This window comes from Aphis gossypii, chromosome X (genome assembly GCF_020184175.1).
Source record: "Aphis gossypii isolate Hap1 chromosome X, ASM2018417v2, whole genome shotgun sequence".
Taxonomy (NCBI): Eukaryota; Metazoa; Arthropoda; class Insecta; order Hemiptera; family Aphididae; genus Aphis; species Aphis gossypii.
The window spans coordinates 8370923-8394249 of record NC_065533.1 but is presented as its reverse complement, the minus strand read 5'-3'; the positions used below and the strand labels follow the sequence as shown (position 1 = coordinate 8394249).

Sequence of the window (23327 nt, the reverse complement as noted above, 5' to 3'; positions counted from 1 at the left end):
ATGATAGTCATTCTACCATGAGGTGTTAAAATTTCTATTTTCATCATCAATTTTACTTTTTTGCGGACATTTGTAAGTACTTACCTCAAAAACACGAAAATTATAAATTTTCAACGACAGCACGATACGAATGTACAAACAGCTATGGTTAAAAGTTATACATACGTGTGTATATATATTATATATACTATATTATGACATTTGGACATTAAACAATGTTCAATGCCAGATAACAATTATTATATATTGACAGGATAGACTATACATAATATAGTCATATAGATTATAGAATAATAGACAATAAACTTTAAAATTGTATGATGTAATTTGGAAATGTATAGGACGGGCTAGATTAAAAATGCTCGCGGGCCGCATGCGGCCCGCGATCCTCCAGTTGCCCATCCCTGACGTATATTAATAACTTAAGTACATGTAGTAATAGTTATGTAAGTATCAATAAAATATGTACCTACTTTTAGTTTAGTAGGTATACTTTTTTACGAATTATCTTTCCAAAATCATTGTTTTCAATAAATTTATATGTAAATACATATTTTGTAAAACTATTTAATATCCATTCGTTATATTGAATTATATTCGTATGCTCATTAAAAACATTATTTATAATAATTAGTTTTGGTGTAATCGAGAAAAATAAAACTCCATTAGTACACTTTTAAAATGTTAATATTTTATTATTTTATGAATGTTACCTATAGATAATAGAAATTGAATAATCTTCCTGGAATTAGTTCTATTTTTCGTTGGTTTTAAGAATTAAAAATATGTTGTATTTGTTAATTTTTTTAATTATAATTAATTAATTTTAATTATGATTATAATTTATTTAATTACACTGTTTTATTGTTTTATTATATGCACTCTTGTAATACGTACATAAAATGTCAATTATTAGGTACATGATAACCTGATTGGTTAGGTCTTCCATCATTTTAACATAGTATAATTTTATGCTTCTTTCTATATAATAATAATAATATATTATATTATTATAATAACTTCAATAGGATCATGATATTCATAAATAACAAAAACTCATGTTATGTATAAGATAAAATAAAAATAAAGTATATCGTAATGAATAATAATTATCACAAAAAAAAAAAAAATATCTTTTAAGAACACCAATAATATCAATGTGTAAGCAAGCACTTACAGAAACATTTATTAAACTTGGCTGAATAAAAATACAAAACCATCAACACTTAGAGAAACAATTTAAAATAACATTATTAATTAATTACTATATAAAACATTGTCGAGTATAACAATTCATAATTATATAAAAATTGTAAATGTTATTTCGTATACAAAGTTGGTCCTTTTATCTCCAGTTTTTACAAAATAATGAAGTTAGTATAATTATTATTAAAAAAATTACATTTAATCAGGTTTGTTGCTTCAGTGACATATTTAAGGTAATATAAACAAATAGATAATACTAAGAAAACAAACTTCAGGATTTTTTCAAGGATAGTAAATAGTACCACTGTACCAGAACCAACACCTTCAATATGTAGTGTAATTAAATGTACAAAAATTATTTGAAAAGAATAACCGTTGATCTCACTAAAGAGTAAATAGTCACACAAGTGATGGGTAAAATTTCAATTAAAAGAGAGGTGTAAGACTTCAATAGTTATTAAACAGTTTACAAAAGATGACATGCTGAATCAGTACAAAAATATTAAAATAGATAAAAGAACGTTTATATAGTTGTCTCTTGTTTCCAACAAATTTAATGATACACGCATAAGCTACACTATAAAATGAAAAATAATTACAATTATCGTTTGTTAATTATGTATTTATGTTCCATATATGAACATTTTTAATCAAATACTAAAATTCGGCACTCTTTAAATATTTAAAATTAATTTCTAAATAAATTGTTTTGTACTTATTTACTATACTTAAAATTCTACAGAAATAAACTAACTATTCGAATAATAATAATAATAATCTTTAATTGCTTAAAAGATCTATAAAAAAAATCTTAACTACCAGTCATCTAGGATATATATTCTATTACCATAAGAATTTCAGTGTTAAATTAAATTAAATTAAATAGTACTCGACACAATTGAAATTTACAAAGTCAACGTATAAACGAAGCTTTAGATGTAACTATGTAAGGTTTTGTTGAGTGAATAATGTGCAGTAATTAATAAGTACTCTAAGTTTTGAAGAAAGTATATTTTTCTGGTAGTGTTTATGAGGCTGGGAAGTTTTTGGATGTTGTGATGTGTGGTTTGATAACTGGTGGTTTGGAAAATGGATGGACATGCGTTAAGAATTAGTTACATTTACGGGTAAACTATGTGACTGATGATTCCAGAATTTGAGCAGTGTAAATTTAATTACGTTCGTAGATAATGGATTTTGGAACTGTTAGATTGCCTGTCAACTGAAAAAAAAATCAAAATTTAGTATATTATGATACAGGTATATAATAAATAACAGTATTCATATCTAATATAAGCTTACCAAATAATCTTAACAACTGTGATTAATTTTTGACGTGTTTACCAAATCAAAACGTTATTTATTCATTATTTTTCTTATTCACGTTTAGAGCTAATCAAACGTGAGAAGAGGTAACCCTATGACTGTTTTATTCGATGACGATTGCTCTTCTGAAATTTTGCCATTCACACGCAACACATCTACCAAACAAATAAACGATCAAAAATTATAGACATAAAATTAATTTACTTTTTGTAATTCAATGTTTATACAAAAATGTACAAAAATATCAAAGTTAGCTCACCTTCTAGGACTGTCCACCATGGACAGGCCACGGCAGTAAATGCGACGCTTAGTGCAGGTGGTGGTGGGGGCTCCAGTGGTTGAGGTCGGAATTGTGGTAGCAAAAGTTGGCGATTGAATTGCTGTGAGTGACCAACCGATTTCTGATTTTGTTGATGATGTATGAAATGGTTCGTTAAGACAGGTGTCGGTGACTGTTTATCACAACAATAGAAGGAATCATGTGCTATCCTAGATGACATGGAAAATTTTGAACCTGTAACATATGAACGTATGCGTATTTTTCATTCATGATATTTAGACCGATTATTATAATTTATTGTGATGGTTTTATACTTACAATTTTGATATGGTTGTTTACGCCTTATATCAGTGGCCATAATCTCGGCTGTCCATTCCATCATATTATCGTCAACAGGTTCGGTTGATGAGTCACTATCGTAGTTACATCGATCCCAATAAGCTACTGGATCACCAGCGTTTCGCAACCATTCTCTTTCAGGGTCTTGGCCAAATGCTGCGGCAGCAGCAAGCGCCCCAATAAATTCACCATCACTGTCCTGTTCATCTGAATTTGATTCTTCGTGGTCTGAGTTTGATCCTGAATCTGAGCCTTCACTATTCTCGTCATCGGTAATGTTACAACCATTCGCACCAGCACTAGAACTTCGACGGCGATCTATAACGGTTGTGTCAGTCTTGCCACTTTGCTTTCGCTTCATATTTTTACAACGTATTCTACGACGCTTGTTCTTAGTTCGTATCCACCAGTCACCCGGACTCTTATGCACGTATTGCACGAAACCCGATTCAGCTGCTTCAGCATCACAATAATAAGGTACTGGTGGTGGAGGTAACAGTTGAGGCTTTTGCTGATTTCGAATTTGTTGAACGAGGCCTCCGCCATATTTGTCCAACCCATCGCTCTCAGACCAGGCCCGATGCGGATGTTGCATTTTTTGAGATCTTCCAGGCGTCAACGCTATCGACGATAGTCCTCTTACACTTCCATATCTATTCGGTTGCTGTTGTAGTCGATGCTGGTAGTCATACTGTTTTTTCTTCCCACTTTTCTTCCCATACATACTATTATAATTATTGATTTCGTGCTGTTGTTGAAAGGACTGGTTATATTGCTCTGAACTGTGGTCGTTGTTATCGAGTTGATCAAAAACAGATGTCGAGCATGGATCACTGAGCCGCCTCTATTACATGCGAGATAAAAACAGAAAATAACATTAATAAATGCAGATAACAATGCAGACAAATATATATTTTTTTTCACTATCAGTAGTAATTGTTAAATTCAATTATCTATATTACTTGGTTAGATACTCATTTACTAAGTACCTATATAAAAATGTTTAAATGTGGAATAGATAACTTAAATCATTAAATATTTATTTATCATACTTTGTACAAATTTTATAGTATAAAAAACAAATATACTAAGCTAGTATAACCTATGTAAGTTAAATATATACACTTAAATATGAAAACTTAAAATAGAACTGTATAGAATTATTAAAATGATTAAAGTAGGTACATCAGTACTTGACTATTTTAAAAATCCAATAATATATGTATATAATATTTTATAAGTTGAGTATATAAGTTTAGGTCAGTGCGACAGTACTTAATTAAAGATCAATTTATATATGAATTATTTTTATAAAATATAAGCTCAAGTTATTATAGATTATTTATACGTAGTTATGAATTGTCTAATATGTTAAGAATGAATATTATTATAATTATTTTCATTATAATGGAGCTTGTCTAAAATGATTACATTTATAATTTAATATGTACTAATAGATAAATATTGACTTAATTCCACAGTAAATCTGGCTTACAAACTTAACCATTTTCAATTCTATCAATTAACGGACACTTGTAAAAAACATGTTTTCTATACGTATAGATCCATCTAATAAGTTTCATCGTATTATTAAATAATAAAAGATACCTTACCGGCTTGCCACCTCGGCGTCGTTGACGTTCAAGTTGTTGCTGTTGTTGCTGTTGATAATAATAGGAAGGGGTTTGAGGTGTTTGCTGCTCGCTGCTGGCCGCAGTTTCATAGTCCCACCCGTAGTCATAATAGTCACCCGGTTCAGAAGCTGTTGCCGGTGTGGTGTAGGAATCGAGCTGCTGTTGCTGGTAACCAATTACTGGGTCGTAATCATCGTTATCATGGTTATAACACCTGACAATAAAATCAGGGTCATCAGGGTATTCGAATTCGATGTAGCCGCAATCGTCCTCTCTACTAACACAGTGATGTTGGTGATGGTGATGGTGGTGGTGATGGTGGACATGGTATTCAGAATTACCATCAAAACCCGAGGTGATAGTTTCAACAGGTTGTATTGGTGCTGTTAAAGAATTATTAATTTTATAAAATCCACTCGTATAGCAAACTAGTTGAGTTATTACTATCATCCATTATAATAGTTTGAATGTAATTATTATTATTATTATTATCATATTTATTATGGTAACGATCAGATTCTAATGGAACTTCTACCCAAAACACTAGCTCCCGGGTTATTCAAATCAATGTTATGATTAGGCTGAAGTAGATGATATTAATGTATAAATAAATAAAATATAATTATCTAACAATAAATAATTCAAATATATACAATTATTAATAGCTTAGTGGTATTAAAACTGGAAATTATTAGACTTGGGTATCTATCCAACTATCCTCTACGACCTAAAGTCTAGACCAGGGGCGTCCAACCTTTTGTGAAGACTGGGCCACATCATATAGGTAGAAGTGTTTGTGGGTCACATACTTTTTTTAATAATAATACATTCAAATTTAATGATTAAATTATACTCTATAATACAACAATACATTTTTTTATAATTTTATAACAGTGAATAATAAGCAGAAATATTTTTACAAGTATTAATATTTAGTAATTTAATTATAAGTACACAGAAAAATATATTTATTTATATATTATATACAATTAATTCATGGTTTTTAAATTAAAGTGAGGGCCGCATAGAAATCAACCGCGGGTTGGACACCCTATTGGTCTAGACGGTACACTTTTATCATACAGTCTTTAATGTATCTATAAATTATAACTTTTGTCTATAATAATTATTTACATAATATAAGTATTAATACTTTTAATAATTAGACAAAATAAATATTATGTCTTGAAATATTTTCAAACAAATTTGTAATAATATTACAATAAGTACAAGTTACTAATCATTAATCAAATGAAGCAATAATAACTTCTAAAAACCGTGATTAGTAACAAAATCAAAATTTAATTAATAACCTATCTATTTGTAGTCGATTCTCAAAAAAAAAAAATTAAAAATCATTCAACACAATTTTTTTTATAAGCGATTAAAGTTCAAAATTTTACGATAAATATATCAAATAATATCAAATTTATAAGTAATTTTGTAGTTGAAAATTCATAAATATTTTCGTATTATATCTAAGGTTAAAAAATTAAACATTAAGTTTTCAATAAGTTATCCTTCAAATAATTATAACGATAATTAGAGTGTCATTATAGGATAAAATGATACGAGCGTCTGGATTTTAAATTTTTTACGAATTCACATTACAATAAACATTTATCCTCAAACAATTTTTAATATTTGTTATTATTCAAAAAGTATATAAGTCGTGGATATTTGAAATTTATTAATTATACCAGTTATTTAGATTGACATTTAATTTTCAAAATATTTCACTTATTTTAAGGCATCACATTTGAAATACCTATTCGTTTTTGTTTAGTATTTTTTTTTTATAAACGTTGATAAATTGTTTTGGCTACATTAAAATACTTAGAAACTTAAAACAAAGTTTCTCATGAGTTAATCTTATAGTGATTCAAAAATTATAATAATACTAGGCATAGTTTTTTTTTTTTATCGTTTGAACTTCAAATATTGACAAAATTTGTCAAAATCATAAATATTTGCAAATTATTTTGTAGTTAAAAATTTATAAAAAAATTTACATAAGTAGCTAAGAGTTGAAAATGTAATACGAGATTTTCCATAAGTTTGGTTTACAATAATTACAAAAGAATTTGAACGTTAGCCAATTAAAAAATGTAGTAGGTATTTAGTTTAAATTTTTAAGATGTCTAAAATTCACGAGTAAAATAACGATTTACTATCTAATAGTTTTAGATTTTTGCTATAGTTAAACATTTATTACTATTCGTAGAAACTTAAAATATACAACAGTTGTTTAAATTGGCATTTTCTGTACATGATTTAATTTTAGGATTCAAGTCATAAAAACATAAACCACCTTTTTCACTACCTAGTGGAAATATACCTACCTTAGGCTGACAAATCATCTCCATACAGAATCGTTTTTTGTATAGAATTATACCTATCATTAATATTATTACTATTATTACCCAATATTATTGTTATAACTACTAATAATAAAATTTAAACCTGGATTTTTATATAGGTATCTATACCTACTACCTACATTTCAAATTTAAAAATCAACAAAATGTTATATTTAAACAAAAAATTATGGTTTTATTTAATTTTGTTGTAATCACATATTATTTTATTTTACATATTCATAAAATATTATCTGTGGGTACTTGAAACTTTTTGCCAGTAGCGATGTATACAGGTTGTAACTAATTTATTCGTACAAATGCAATAATAGTATAAAGCAAAAGCAATCGTATCAAATAAACAAGTCACATCCTGTATACCTACTATTATGCAATCTACACAATGAGCTTTTTAAAATATTTACATTTTATTTTATGCTATTATACTACAGACCTAATCACACCGTTCAATGATACGCTGATAATTGACTAAGTATAATATGTTAATAAATGACTATAGTAATATTATAAATTTATAAATAATAAATATCCGATGTGATTTGATTTGGTAATGAATTCAACATTTACCGTACTTTACTATGGAAAGTATATGGTACCTATGTGTAGTATAAAAATAGTATGGAAGTCAATTTTTAAATTAAAGATTAGAACCCTATATTTTATGAAAATAAACTGAAACTAAATTGTATAACACTTCTATACATTAATATCTCTACTACAAGTGCCGGATTTACCATTAGGCTAACTAGGCTATACCCTAGGGCGGCAAAATTTGGGGGCGGTAAATTTTTTCTCCTGTTTCGTCTCTATAAACAGATAAAAAATTATTTTACTTTTTTATTAGCGCTTTCTTGGCGACGTCGGCCATTGGGTCATATAGATCCGACGTTCCTAATCAAACGTGCTATTTTTAATATGTTTTAGGAATCGAACGTTATTATTATCCTGGGAATTATATTTATTTTTTTTAATTTTTGTTTGTCGTCGTCGTCAACTTACGATAACGATTATTATTGTTATATTTACATTGCATACGGACGCGGAACGATACTTAATTGATACTCAAAATATTAATGTTGTTTTGTTTTTACACGAACACCCACAATATTATAGTGTCCACGAGCTAACGATTATTACGTAAGTACCAATTTTTATTACCAACAAAAGGCACGAAGAAAGTTTTTTTTAAATAATTACTGTACGTCTTGACTTTTATATTTTAAAATTAAATCTCCAGTTTCTCGAGTACCTAATCTTACAAGTTCTTAATTGTGCACTAAAATAACACTTATATGAAGCTCGTATTGGTTTTAAAAAAATGATTGTATGAATTTGAGGCGGCATTTTCCTAATAGCCTAGGGCGGCTGAAGAGGTAAATCCGGCACTGGTCAGACTACTACTATTGCGCTACGACGCTTTTACTTACACAATGCAAGTTTTGACTCGCCCGAACACTATTTCCATAGATTATGACCTGTTTGGTATTGGCTGCTTCTAGTATAACTACTACTCGTTCTTGAAACTCTACTATATGAGTACTCCAATGTTAAATACTTAAATATCAATACGGAGCACATTACTATAAAATATACACGTGGGACTTTGAGCAATTTTAATATACGATTTAAATTTTTCAAGGCCAATAATAATATTAGTTTTGGAAATAATGATCTACACGTAATGTTATTATTAAAATATTACTAACTTTTTTCTGACAATTTTTAAATTCGCGTTTCAAATACCTATTTTAACAACAAGATAATATTGTTTCTTTAATAGCAATTATATTATAATATTATATTGTTGACACTTGATCAAGTGCAAAATACAATCGATAGCTGTAATTTTGTTACATTTAAATTTAGGCAATTGTTGGAAGTGAGTACTTTTAAGTTTAAATATAAACACTACCTACTTTTTTGTTTTTACTTTAAAAATACATTTTATAAGCCTCTGAGTCTAAAATTAAAAATCTTAAATACAATTTTTTGATCTCACAGTGTCACTATATTGATGAATGAAATGTTATTATCGTGTTGTACTATGAGGACACTAGGACAGTATATTTAACTATTAACATGTGTAATAATAATATAGGTACCTATTGAGAATACTAAATGAGGGTGATGTGGACATTAAATGGTTGATAATACTGAGCGAATTAGAAATAACAATGTATGGACGTATGGTACAGAATAAATGTAATTATATCTAATATTCTAATGATATTATGGAAATATATAAATAATATATATATGATAAATCAGAAGGCATTATACTATCACATAATTTCACACGTAGGTATATACTTATATATACTATTATATGTAGGTATATTGTATATATATAATTACAAATAAATAGTATGTGTGTTGTATGTATTAAGGTAAATCATAGTTATTAGAGCTAGGATTTATACCTATGTATAAGTTTTTTCAGTCCTTTTTTTATTTTGTATATTTTGATTATAATAAACATGAAAAGTGCATGTTTTGTGCTACTTATATAACATTGTAAATTTCAATTTCGCAAAATCAGTGTTTTTTTTTAAATTGATTAAAAAAAAATAAAAATAAAAAAATATTCAAATAATATTTAAAAGTAATATTAACAATAATTATGTTTCAGAAAAAGTAAAGTCAGTTTTCTCATTCAATCAATTTTAAATTCTAGAAAATGCTTCACTTTAATTTAATAGGTACCTAGGTACTCAGTGTTTTAGTAATATATCTATAGGTACTTGTATTGCGATAAAATATTAAATTATATATATTTATATTTATCTTGACCTTACGCATTTAAAATAAGCCATATTTCTTTAAAATACAGAGTTTTGTAAATAATACTTTTTTATTATTGTATGTAGTCCACTGTATATTTATATAATTATTTTTATTTACGTTTTGTTACATAATTTTACTGGTCTAAATATATTATGCGTACCTATATTATGTATTAATGCTATACAAATACAGTGTATTTAATTATTGTAGTATGAACGAATTCCACTTCACAAGTATTTATTGTTATTCAGTATAATTTACTTAGTCAAAGTACTAAATCAAAGAATATATTAATTAATAAGTAATAAAATGTATCTCCCATGTGTATATAATATACATATATAAGTAATAAATAAACAACTTCAAAGTAAATATTGGCGCAGGAAAAAATCAATCGTGCACATATTGTACATTATATTGTGCTGTAATTTGAAGTGTTGTTTATGAAAAGATTTTCTTTTTGGTGAAATATGCGAGAAAATTATAACAGATATACATAAAGGGATAATAACATTCCACTTAAAAAAAAAAAGTTACATTAATGCATCAATAGTCTATTATTAAACTGAAAAACGTAATGCACAATTAGAATCATTCACTGAGCGACAGAAAATTTATTTATGAAATTGACATGCAAATAAAAACGGCTTAAAAATGATCTGAAAGATATGTGGGGTAAGAAACTGAATATAACATTAGGTTGAAAATTACTAAATTCTTTAGATTTGTAGTGGACAGAAAAACATAATATAAAAAAACCACCGCAAACTATACTTAATTGTAAATTGGTGATTTATAATTGGTACTATTTATAATCTATTATACAGTCTATAATAATAATATAGTCAAAAAGGGAATGATAATATTGTGTGATTAATGTTAAGTTCAGATGATTGGATTAGAAAAAGGGGACATCTCCACTCGTGTATACTCGTCAGTTAACAATGCACCGTCGAATGTCAAACTCAGATGTTTTATCAATCTATTTTGTCGATTGTATTGAAGCTATGATATCTAATATTCTAATATAATAACAAAATTATCCGACACAATTTATAAAATCGAGTTTAAATTTATCATGAAAATTACCTATTTAACTACTCGAAAACGAATTTTATAATTCTATTAAATTCGTTTTTTAAGCTATTTATTATTGAAAAATAAAATATTGAAAAACTCAAAAGAGTAAATTTTTTTTTTAAATTAAATTTTATGACTATATTAAGGTATTTGAATGTCGTATTTAATAATCAATACAATTTTGCAAAATACAGGTGACTGAGGTAGGAGGTATTTTTTAGCAAACAAAATTATAGTTTGATTCCAATATCTATCCTTGATATAGGTAAGTATAAAGATTACCTATGTAATATACTAGTATAATATAATTAAACCTTTATATTGTATACTACATGCAAGAGAGAGGACAAATGTATGACGTTTTGCACTAGAATAAATTGTTATAGTTATTCGTATAATATGTATCTATACAAGAATAATATAAGCTATCAAGTAAAGACAATGTATACTGTATAGTGTTTAAACGGTAGTTAAACGCATAATACCTGTCACTGGTATTAATAGTCATGAGTATTTTTTTTAATAGGCGTGCCTTCCTAGTTCCTATGCATAATAAGATCCTATTCGAAGTTTGGAAGGAAAAAAAAACATTGACTTGGATTAAAGTAGTATTAGCTGGTTATCTCTTATATTTCCGACTATTTCTTACAGACCTAGAATAATATTCTGAGTTATAATCGTGCCCGACAAACGCTCGTTTTCATATCGTTTCGGCGGTCGTACGACAAAAATAATCACGATAATAATAATGATAACAATGACAATATAATAATAATAATAATAATAATAATAATCACAAATAACACTGACGTAGGTAATAACACTTTGCAGTATATAGGTTAGGTTAGGTAGGTAAGAAAATCAAAAATCAAAAAAAAAAAAAACGTTTGTACTCACCGAGAGTGACGGCCATCTGGGCCATGCCCTTCGTGTGGTCGTAGATTTCGTCTCCGTCAAAGTCCGAGTCGCAAGCTTCGCGATTTTCGTCGTCCGTTGACAATTCGCCGCCGCTTTCGTTGTCATCACGACTCGGCCGGCAACCGCGCACCGTCACGTACTCGACGCGATCGGCGTCGGTCTCGGAAGCACCGTAATAGTAACCGTTATCTCCGCAGTCTGACGACGGGACAGAGTCCTTGCTGCCGCCCGCGAACAGGGCCGTCAACGATGCGGACAGGGCGCCCAGCGACGATTTCTTGCCTCCGCGTTTCCGTTGCTGTTGCCGCCACCGTTTCCTCCGTTGGCGTTCTGCATCGCGGTACAAGCTCATCTGTAAACGGACCACGGTCACCATATTATTGTATTATTATATGAGTGTCGAGCACTGGTGTCGTTACGTCTTATCAATAACCCGTGCTGAACTCGATAGTGATTCGAGGACGACATCATAATCAAAATTATTAATACGTTGACAAAACGGTGTTATAAATAAATAAATAAACCATAAAAACATGTTATTTTTGTACGTCATGAAAGACAGATTTTGAGTTTTATTTATTGAAATGAGTGATGGCTTAAGTATTGAATTAATCTAAAATATATATATACCTACATCAAACCCGTGTAGAATTTACTACAATTCTTTGGTATTATTCATCATTTATCAACGGTACCGAACCGTACAAAAGTTCAGGATCAAATAATTATTACTTATAGGTACACGAGTGCACGAGGATAATTTGCAGAAAAGTACATTAGATAGGTGTGTTTTCTGTATGGAATATATAATATTATATAAACATACACTAACTGTACGTCTGTACATCTGTACCTGTCACGGCGTTGTCCGTGAAACTATAAGTTAATTTTTTTTTTTAAATTAAACTTTTAATATAATAATATTTATTATGTAATGAAAAAATTGTATTGCATTACAATAGTAAGAAAATTGATGCTTATTGTTAATTTTTATCTTTTAATAGATCTAATCTATTTAGCGCAAAAATGAGTGTTTGTCTAATCAAAATTGTAATGTAAAAATATATAAATAATATTTAATTTGTGTTTAAGATTTAAAAATTTCACATATATATGTATTACTATTAACTATATAAATTGTTCTCAATTTTCCTCCTCTAACTTAGAATCAGTCGGATTGGGTTCGTAATTTGAATTATATTCTATCATGTACGGCATATTTTATATGTTAACTACACAAGTTTATATTATATATTTTTTTATATTATAGAGTTTATATTTATACTTAAAGAAACGTTTATGGGCGATTTTGTGGGGTTTTATAAGTAAATGTAACAACGTTATTTTATTAGACGAATAATTATCTCTCCGATATTGTTTTCAAGTAGTTGTGTAGGTATCTCGTATAAGCCTTTGTCCTATGTAGATGTATTTTTTCACTAAACATTTGACTATAAGATTTCACCTTGCACTCGTACGCGGCACGCACGGCGGCGTAAGGTATGGCGCCGGAGAACAGAACCACTCTGTTTTGATTCTGTTGTAGTTTGACAGATTTGTGACGACCGGGCAGATTGAGATTACTGCCATCTAGATCGTTGTCGTTGCCGTCGTCGTTGTCGTTATCGTGATATTCCTCGACCAAGGTTGCCGGACCCGACCAATCGGCCACCAGCTCGGCGCATACCGTCTGTCCAGGGCGTACAATCACTGTGCGAAATGCCTGTGTTACAGATGACATGGCATTAATAGATATTATCAGTAAAAAAAGTAAAGACCATACGTTACTCTATAGTATAGGACATAGTATACCGATCGAAAAAATATGCACATTTTAGTCGTCACTCGACAACAAAATGAAAATTGAATCTGAGATCACTTATTGAAATAAAAAATGTTAAATGATATAAAATAGGCATTTAAAAAATATATAATAAATGCATCCGTTTGTTATAATGATATATACTCGTATAGACAGATATTGATATTTTTTTTAACGAATAAAAACTAATTTTTATCATTTACCTACAAAATTCGTAGAATTATAGTAAATACTAATTGTTTTAGTATAATATATGATATTTTTATTACTATATTCTAGTAATAATTGTATGCACTATGCACAAAACAAATATAATGGCTTATAATTTTCATCGTAAGTACAACTTGAAATATAAAACTTTACAGGAGACAACAAGAATATTATACAATACATATAGATATAATTATACCTATCCTACAATAAAATATATGTATTGGCAGCGTTTTACTCTCGACTATTATGTAATGATAATGATTTGTTAAAAATAAATTTAAACACAAATTACCTATTATATGAATAATTCATTATTTTTAAATACGATATCAAGTCTATTGAAATAATAAAATATCAAATCAAATTTATTACTTGCATAATGATAAGTTGTTTTTATTTTTTAAGACATTCGGTTATGAAAATATTATGTTGTTTAACTAAGTCATTAATTGTATTCTAAGTATAAACATTATAATTACATACAAATTTAAATTTTAAATTTCTTAAAAAAATATTTTATATACATAAGTATTGGTAAATTTATATTAGCTTGTACAGATGTCATATATTTTATTTATCTATTTTTCTAAGTATATACCTATATCGAATACATTAATATTGTATTTATTAAATCCAAAAACCACTTTTGCGAACATAATACATGTAAAAGGATTATCAAAAACCCTATGATCCTAGCTTGTTTGAGATATTTATTACTATAACGTAATTATAAATTAAATGTTAATCGATATAGTATTTACTATTTTAATACCATGACGTGATAATAAAGTGATCTCAAATGTTAGGTGTGGAACAAAGTATCACTTTACATAGATATACAATAATATAATACATATAGGTGACACCCACTTCGGCGTAATCGTCGACGGCCCAACACAAGGCGGGATATACAGGCCGCTCTCTAGGTCCCTTGGCCGCGTCCATACGCCTTCCGCTAGTCGACGCGTACACCGTCTGCTCGTTTCGTCATCATAGTCGACAACGACAAGAATTAATCAAAAAAATAAGAATCGTATTAGACATCGAATGGTCGTAAAAACAGCGCATAACGTCCGCCAGACGATATTATATCAATAACATAATATACTCACGTGCACGTGTCGCGACAGCAGCTGAAGGTCGTATTCGCAGCCTCCTTGTCCGCCGTCGGCCGATTCGAATTCTTGCGACCCGTCGCAGCACTCGGAACAGGCGGGTGCGGCGGCTTTTCTGGGCACACGCATGCACACGGCCACCGTGAGCGTGTACCGCAGCCGATGGACGATGGCGTTCAGGCACACCGTGTGCCTCCACAGGATTGCCGGGTCGCCGATCGGCAACATGGTCGGCTTTTGCTGCTGTTGTTGCTGCTGCTGTTGGCTTTGCTGGTGTTTTCGGTAAGCTCGGGTGTCGTAAATGACCTATGGACGCCGAGACGTCAAAAAAAAAAAAAAACGAAAATATATCAGTATTACCCACAACATGCACAGTATACACACAGAGAACTGCAGTCGGCTTGCGTTACGACAATATCGCGTGTACAAAATTACACATAACGGTATGTAATACTGAAAAGGATATGGAGGAGTCTATCGTGTCGGTTTGGGAAAACTTTAATGCCGTTTTTCGATGACAATTCTGAACATTATAATATTATATGATATATAAAGCGTATATAGATCCGGCTAAACTTGAGATTTTCTTTTAACAGAATATCGTATTTCCTATATTTATTTTAATTACTGATCCGCCCTAAACAGGTCAGTGTAGTAATTATAGTATCTACTCGACATGGTACGCCAATATAAGTTTAGTAAGTGCGAGATGTGTAAGTTGATGAAGAAAAAACCTCAGGTACAGAAACATTTGTTAATTATACAAATATTTATGTTATACGTATAGCCCATAGGTATATAGGTAAGGTATTTCAAATAAAATATTTCAACTGTATGTGAGTTTACGTAGTTTATATGATAAAGTGGTGCGAGACGGAACACGAGAAAGATCACATTTTTAAAAAAAATAAATATTTAGAAAAACGTTATCAGTACATCATCCATAGAACTGAGATAAAATAATAAAATTTATAGATCGGCATCAGGGCGAGAAGATGAATGTATTTAATGAAATGTGAACAAGGGAAGAGTACAATGAAGAGGATGTTTTTTCAGAGTTATTATATAGGTAAATGCATATTCATCCTTATACCTTTCGTCGATGTCGTGGGGACGATCGGCGCTTAATGCACTTGCGCTTATTTCGCCGGCGCCGTACGAAAAACAACAAGTCATCTGAGTCGGCCGTGGTAGTATTCTTCGTGCAGTCCTCGTCGAATACAAAATATCGGAGGAATACGTCGGTCCACCAGTATGCCGAGGCTGCCTCTTCGTCGGATCCACTTGCTGTTAATCCAGCAGCCGTTGATCCTTATCAAAAAAAAAAAAAAAAAAATACACGTTTAGATAAATGAAAATAACGACAGCATAATGAATCTAAAAAACGCGTTACCGTTATTAACGTGTACCGGAGGGAGTCCTCGAACTTAAATTGAAAATACTATACATACTATATAAAAAAGAAAATTGTATTTTTATTGGGGGGGTTCGCAATTATTTTTACTATCTCTAAGGGGTCCTGCAGAGAAAAAGTTTGGGAAACGCTGCACTATATTTGATGTATGGCATAATATTTTATATTAATTACCTTTGATCGAGTTGGCAGCCGAACGTTGCGAGCTGTCGTCGCGGTGTCGTCGGCTCTGCCGGCCGCTCGCCACCGCCCGCTGGCGTTCCTTTTTCCGCTGGTACGCGATGTCCGCCAGCAAACGGTCTACGGACGCGGCTGCAGCCGTCGTAGTGCGCTGGCCGTCCGCCTGCAAGGCTGGAGGGCGCAGCCTCGCGAACAAGGGCGACGTGGACCCCTGCATGGCGAAGTCCACTTGTCCGTCGCAGTGTGTTATCGACGGCCTGTGTTGTCGTGTCGATTTAGTGGTGTACTTAATGTATAGTCTTAATGTATATATAATAGTTAGTGTATATAATAGTTAGTGCGATGATATTAATCTGTGCTTGTAATTATATGTATATAGTTGCGCGTATAGTGTTGATGGTTTTGTTATTGGTGTATTTACCAATTTAATATTTAATATTTACAAATGTTGACGATAATACTATAGTGGATCGTCCTCCTTGGCGTTTGGCGGTTGCTTGCTGGATGGGTGGCGGTGGTGGTGGTGGTGGGGTGGCGGTGGTAGTGGTGTCACTATGTAATATTATCACCACTGCTACTGTTACTACTGCTACTGCCACCGTCGCCGTTACTATCTAAACGCACGTGAAAAAAAAAATGATTATTTTATATTTTTAGACGGGTATCTACAATCCAATCAAGCCAAAATAGACGTATGCCACATGCAAACACAATACGATGTATACAGGGTGTAAATCGTTTATTTGATACATTCAATAATCGTTCAAATGAAATAATTTAAAATACACGATAAACACCCTATATACTCGTATATTATGAACTAAGCCAAAGTAATGATAGGAAAAACGCGGTAAACCAGGGTCATCGTCAAAAAAAAAAATTAATAAAATATTTTATAAGGGGCTAAGATTTACATGCGTTCAGCGTTATTGGTATATCATTTTTTTAAGCGTTCTTTTACAAATTTGGTCAATAAAGGTAGTATTCACAAGTTGCCGAGTGATACAAACGATTTATTTTTTACTTTGAATATTATTCCTACTAATTATATATTATGTGAATACGAAAAGTGCATATTTTATGGTACAGAAATATATTATTATTTAAACGAAAGTGATAATGTAATAAACATATACGTCGGTTCATATTATTCAAATAATTATATTTTGATTATATAAAATAATTGTATTTGTCTTTGAGAAAAACTATTTATTAATAATTTGGTATGAATTTAATTGAAAGTACCAACAACAATAAATTATTTAGCTAACATAAAAAGTATATTAGATTTTCTCATTCAGTCGATTTTAAAATTATTTATCCTAGCCCGAAAAAATAATGATTATAAAATGTGTCAACTCAAAAATGAGCATTCCGCATATAGGGTTAAAACGATGTATGATACAAAAATACAAAATAATAATACATGATAGCAGTCCAAGCGTAAAAAAAACAAGTATTATATTACAGCTATAATATTATACTTGTATGTAGTATTATATTAATAATGGATAGGTATAGGTGTGCTGAAAAACATTATTGATATGTGCGTAAAATAGCAAAAATGTTTATGATAGATGAGTCTTGTATAGGTATTAGGTATCATCAATAATTAAAATGTAATAATTTTGATAATTTAAGTATAGCTATGCTTAATGATGTTATTAATTTGTTATTTATAGTATATAATATACATTAACAATATATTATATTAACGTGCATACAATAAATCCATTACTCACTGATAATAATATTATGATGATTAAGATTATGATGTAAAATTATTTAATGCTAATATATTTGTATCGGAAATTACCCAAAGATAAATTCAACTGTGCCGTTTGTGTAAACAATTTTTTTTCGGTTTAAAAAATATTTTAAAATTTACAATCGTTGTTGTTAGTTTTCTATCTTACGATATGTATAACACTTTATTTTAATAGTAAATAATTATAAAAACTAGATACTATTTTTTTTTTGATTAAAAAATGCAACAACTATAATATTTCTATCGATACTTCAATACTAGAACAGTAGGTACCTATAAAAACACTAAAAACTATAAATGGATTGCATAAGATCGGAAAAGTTTATGAATACTAACACTACAATTGATTATAGGAAAGTAACCACTCATTGTAATAGCCTACTGACATTTTATTGACTGGATTGTATTTATTATAAGCAATTAAAATACTATATACTGTAATCCTTACAGTTTTCATTTTAACACAATAGACTTAGTACTTAAACTTATACTTAATTCAATATTTAATACTTAATTATTTCAATTCAAAATAAATTTCAAATTTTAATTCCAATTACGTTTTTAATAGAAGAAGATTATCAGAATCATTCATAAATATTCATGATTTATTTTATTACACTATAATAGAATGGATAAAAAATGTTTTTATATTAAAAAAACCGGGCAAGTGCGAGTTGGACTCGCGCACCGAGGGTTCCATACAAACCTGTAGGTATATAAGTAAAAGTTTTTTTTATTTTTATTGCAAAATGAAATTTCACGGCTGTATTTTTTCAATAAACATCAAATATCGTTTACAGAGAAGGTTTTAATTCCCTCGCAAGTAGTCGCGAGTTTGAAAATATGCGGCTTAAATTGTTATTATTTCTTTCGATTGCGTTGACATAAAAGTTTGATTTTGTTACAGTTTAAAGGTATTATAGACTTAAGTATTTAGTATGAATTTTAATTTAATACCTCATCGCGTTCATGAGATAAGGAGTAGTAACTTTGAAATTTTCAAAATTGTCAAAAATATTTTTCAAAAATATTTTTTTTTTATATGATGAAACTAAAAATTTACGGTTTTCGTAATTTTTCCTATATCTGTACTATAAGACGTGACTTCGTACGAAACTTCAAGATTCTAAGTTCACAGGAAGTACCCTGTAGGTTTTGATTCCCGTGCGAGTTTCGAAAATTTGACAGACGGACGGACGATATGCGGCTTAAATTGTTATTATTTCTTTCGATTGCGTTGACATAAAAGTTTGATTTTGTTACAGTTTAAAGGTATTATAGACTTAAGTATTTAATATGAATTTTAATTTAATACCTCAACGCGTTCAAGAGATAAGGAGTAGTAACTTGAAATTTTCAAAATTATCAAAAATATTTTTCAAAAATATTTTTTTTTTATATGATGAAACTAAAAATTTACGGTTTTCGTAATTTTTCCTATATCTGTACTATATGACGTGACTTCGTACGAAATTTCAAGATTCTAAGTTCACGGGAAGTACCCTGTAGGTTTTGATTCCCGTGCGAGTTTCGAAAATTTGCGGAAATTTGCGGCCTAAATGGCTGTATCTTTTGATTGCGTTGGCTTAGAAGGTTGATTTTTCTACAGCTTCCAGGGACAGTAGACCTGAGTATCATATACAAATTTCAGTTTGATACCTCCACGCGTTCCTGAGAAAAACGCTCTTGACAGACGGACGGACGGACGGACAACAAAGTGATGTTATAAGGGTTCCGTTTTTTTCTTTTGAAGTACGGAACCCTAAAAATGAAGGCAAAATAATGGTATAGTTTTTTTTTAATGTGTCATTTTTTATTTATACATTGTATAATAGGTACCTAGTAACAATAATTATTATTATTGAGTTTTACATGCGTTAGAAATGGGTTTAGAAATAATATTGAAAGTAAATCTTTTTCAGTAACATTAACTCTACAACATAATATATGATTTAATTTATAATAAATTTATTTTAGTTTTTATAATTATAATATTTCTGCTGTTATGATAAAATGTACCTAAACCTTAATATAACGTTAAATTTAATAAATTACGAAAATTAAACCTAAGCAATTTATAAGCATTTAAATTTTTTAAAAAATTTGAATTATTCTTTTTATTTTTAATAAAAAATGTTATATTTGTACATATCAATGTCAATTAGTATGAAAATATAAAATAAGATTCCTGATAAACTGTTTTTTATAATCATTTAAAAATATCATATATATTCATATATGATTTATAAATACATTGGCATAATTAATTTATAAATGTTTAAATTAAAAAAAAAACAAATGTGAAAATAATCGTTAAATTATTTAAATGACACGTTAAAATTGTAACCTTTAAGTACAATCCCTCATCTCTCTCTCCTCGGACAAAAAAAAAAAAAATCAAAAATCAGGTGGCGTGCAGGTGGCACTCAGAAGGATATTTCGAATGACTGTGAAAACAAAACTCTGTGAAAAAAAAATTGAAAAACGTTTAATAGAATCGTTACAAAATTGGAACATAAAACTGTTTATATGTGTATAAAGAATAAAGGATGGTATCCTGACTCGAAGAAAAAATAGTCTTTAACACGGGCCCAACACGTCGTTGTACAAAATTAATCACTTCGTCCGTTATGTTGAATAGGTTCGGCGGACGAAGAGACCGCTAACGGTATCACAATGATGTCATGTCTTGGCAAAATAAAACGGCTAGGAAATAATATACCTAATAACTTAGTAATCAGCGCGGTGGAAATTGTTTCAAGACAACATTTACGCGAATAATATAATTATCGTTATGGACAATGACGCGAATACGTCAAGAAGACGTGTCGGTGTTTACTTCCGATTTCCGCAGACCGCACTCACCCAGTATATTACGTTCGTATTGCCGCTGGCTGGTCGCCGCCGTCTTCCGGTCGCACACGCGCGCACACACACACACACACACAAACACACCCGCCGATCGATATAATAATATTATTATAATATTGTGACGAATTATTAAAATTAAACAAAACGGTCGCGGCGATGATTACCGCAATACTGTTATTATATTGTGTGATGTAAAAATATATTTTGAGATTATGGTTCACGAAATCGCACGTTTTGCGCGCCCGTGCGGGGTCGGTGAAATAACACGATTATGATATCATTGCGGTTCGTGAATGATAATAGTATGATATCAGTAGGTATTTTCCTACGCGCACACGACGTCGGTTATCATTTTTTTTTTAAAAAAATATTTACGTAAATCGCGTGAATTTTGCACAACGCCGAACGAGCGACACCCGACTACAATCGCCGAGACACACGTCGTCTACTGCCGCCGCCGAGCAGTCGCCGATAGACGTAATATTATTATTATGATAACAGGAGCGACGACCGTCCGTCGGCGGCGGCGAAATATCGATCGGGCGCGCCGCCGCCGCCGCCGCCGCCGACGACGATTACGCCGTGTAAGGGTAGTGCTTAAAAATGACGAGATTTTCAAAACAATAATAATAATAATAATAATATTCTAGTGTTCCACAGATGGCGCGAACGTATTGGGAACGAATTGTGTACGATCATAACGATACTAAATACAACGATAGGTTAATTCTAAAAAATCCTGCAATTTATAATACCTACGCTACAAAAACATAAAAACAATTATTTTATCCGTAACCTAGCTGGACGGTTTTCAAAACTTGATCGACGTTGTAATCACGCACACGGATTATAGAAAATAGTCTATTATAATAATATTATAACCTAAGAATCGCAAAAACATACATATATTTGTACATCATTAGATTTTATAGGGTGTAATATTTTAAAATATACCTAAAAGTAACGTTTTCGAATATGATTATACGCAATAAAATGTTTATGTTTAACGTTCTTGTACTTTCATAATATTATGTTATTTGATTTTTCCATCTAACGTTATTATATTTTAAACGTTATTTTAATTTTCCATTATAAGTTGAACGTTAAAAAGAAAAATTGCAACGCCAATGAAATTTTACATTAACACTAGAATTAGTAGTATTAAAGAAAACTTAAATGTAGGTAACCTACCTATATGTAGTTAAAAAATTACCATACAATACTTCAGAAAGTATTAATTATTTTTAACAGAAGTTAATAGTCTTTGAATAAGTAATATCTACAAGGTTAAAACAATTAATACAGTTTACATTATCATTTATTATTGGAATTATGAAGTATATCATAAGTATATCACGTATTATATCATAGTTACATGAGTAGCTAATGTGAAAAAGTATACAACAAATTTTAATAATTTTGTTTTGTTTATATATTATATATATATTTATATACGATGTGCCTATATTATTTATTATTATTTTAAATTGTCTTTATTGATGTATTTTTTTAAATAGTATTCGATTTATTGTTTTCATTTAATTTTAGATTCTGAACGAAGTGATGAATTTATCAATTTATAATAATGTGCTTTTTTTTGTGTGTCATTGTACACCATAACTTGTCGAAATAATGGTTCAATTTAAAACTTTAGGGGTGGTTTTCGATGGCATATTGAATATCCTTGGTGCATTAGAAAGGTCAAAAATAAGAAGTTTCCATTACTTTTTAGCACAATTGATTTTTTTTATAGTCATAATTCAAAAACGAATCACTGTAAATACATACAATTTTCACCAAATGTTATCTATACCGAGTTTAATTTTCAAAATATTATGGCTTTATTGAGCTATTTAAAGACAACTGAAATGCTCGATTTTTCTAAGTATTTTTTTTTTTTGAAGTGTCCATAAAAAATGTTGGAAAAGAATACAAAGTTTCCCATAAGTTGCTCTTATTGTTATTAAAAAAAGGTCAAAAATCGTTATTCACAATTTTT

General features: G+C 29.8%; 1 protein-coding gene across 2 annotated transcripts; it reads right to left on the bottom strand.

Annotated features, from left to right (window-relative positions):
* Positions 1-1134: 1134 nt before the first annotated feature.
* On the bottom strand, positions 1135-21815 carry LOC114119174 (uncharacterized). 2 transcript variants are annotated; one of them, XM_050206189.1, is made up of 12 exons: positions 21323-21815; positions 16684-17303; positions 16189-16406; positions 15093-15401; positions 14851-14955; positions 13411-13668; positions 11925-12297; positions 4765-5168; positions 3131-3995; positions 2792-3046; positions 2509-2687; positions 1135-2428 (listed from the first exon to the last, which is right to left on the bottom strand). In XM_050206189.1, exons 2-11 carry the CDS (start codon positions 16904-16906, stop codon positions 2599-2601), a joined length of 3099 nt encoding a protein of 1032 aa, XP_050062146.1. In that variant the 5' UTR covers positions 16907-17303; positions 21323-21815; the 3' UTR covers positions 1135-2428; positions 2509-2598. The 2 variants fall into 2 exon arrangements, with proteins under 2 accessions (XP_050062146.1, XP_050062147.1); XM_050206190.1 differs by lacking the exon at positions 21323-21815 and adding an exon at positions 18432-18981.
* Positions 21816-23327: the final 1512 nt, after the last annotated feature.

Coding starts and splice junctions, on each gene's coding strand:
- LOC114119174 (XM_050206189.1), bottom strand. CDS start 16,906: ATGCAGGGGTCCACGTCGCCCTTGTTCGCGAGGCTGCGCCCTCCAGCC. Junction 16,407..16,683: donor GGCTGCCAACTCGATCAAAG/GTAATTAATATA, acceptor TTTTTTGATAAG/GATCAACGGCTGCTGGATTA. Junction 5,169..11,924: donor CCAGATGGCCGTCACTCTCG/GTGAGTACAAAC, acceptor ATTCTTTAACAG/CACCAATACAACCTGTTGAA.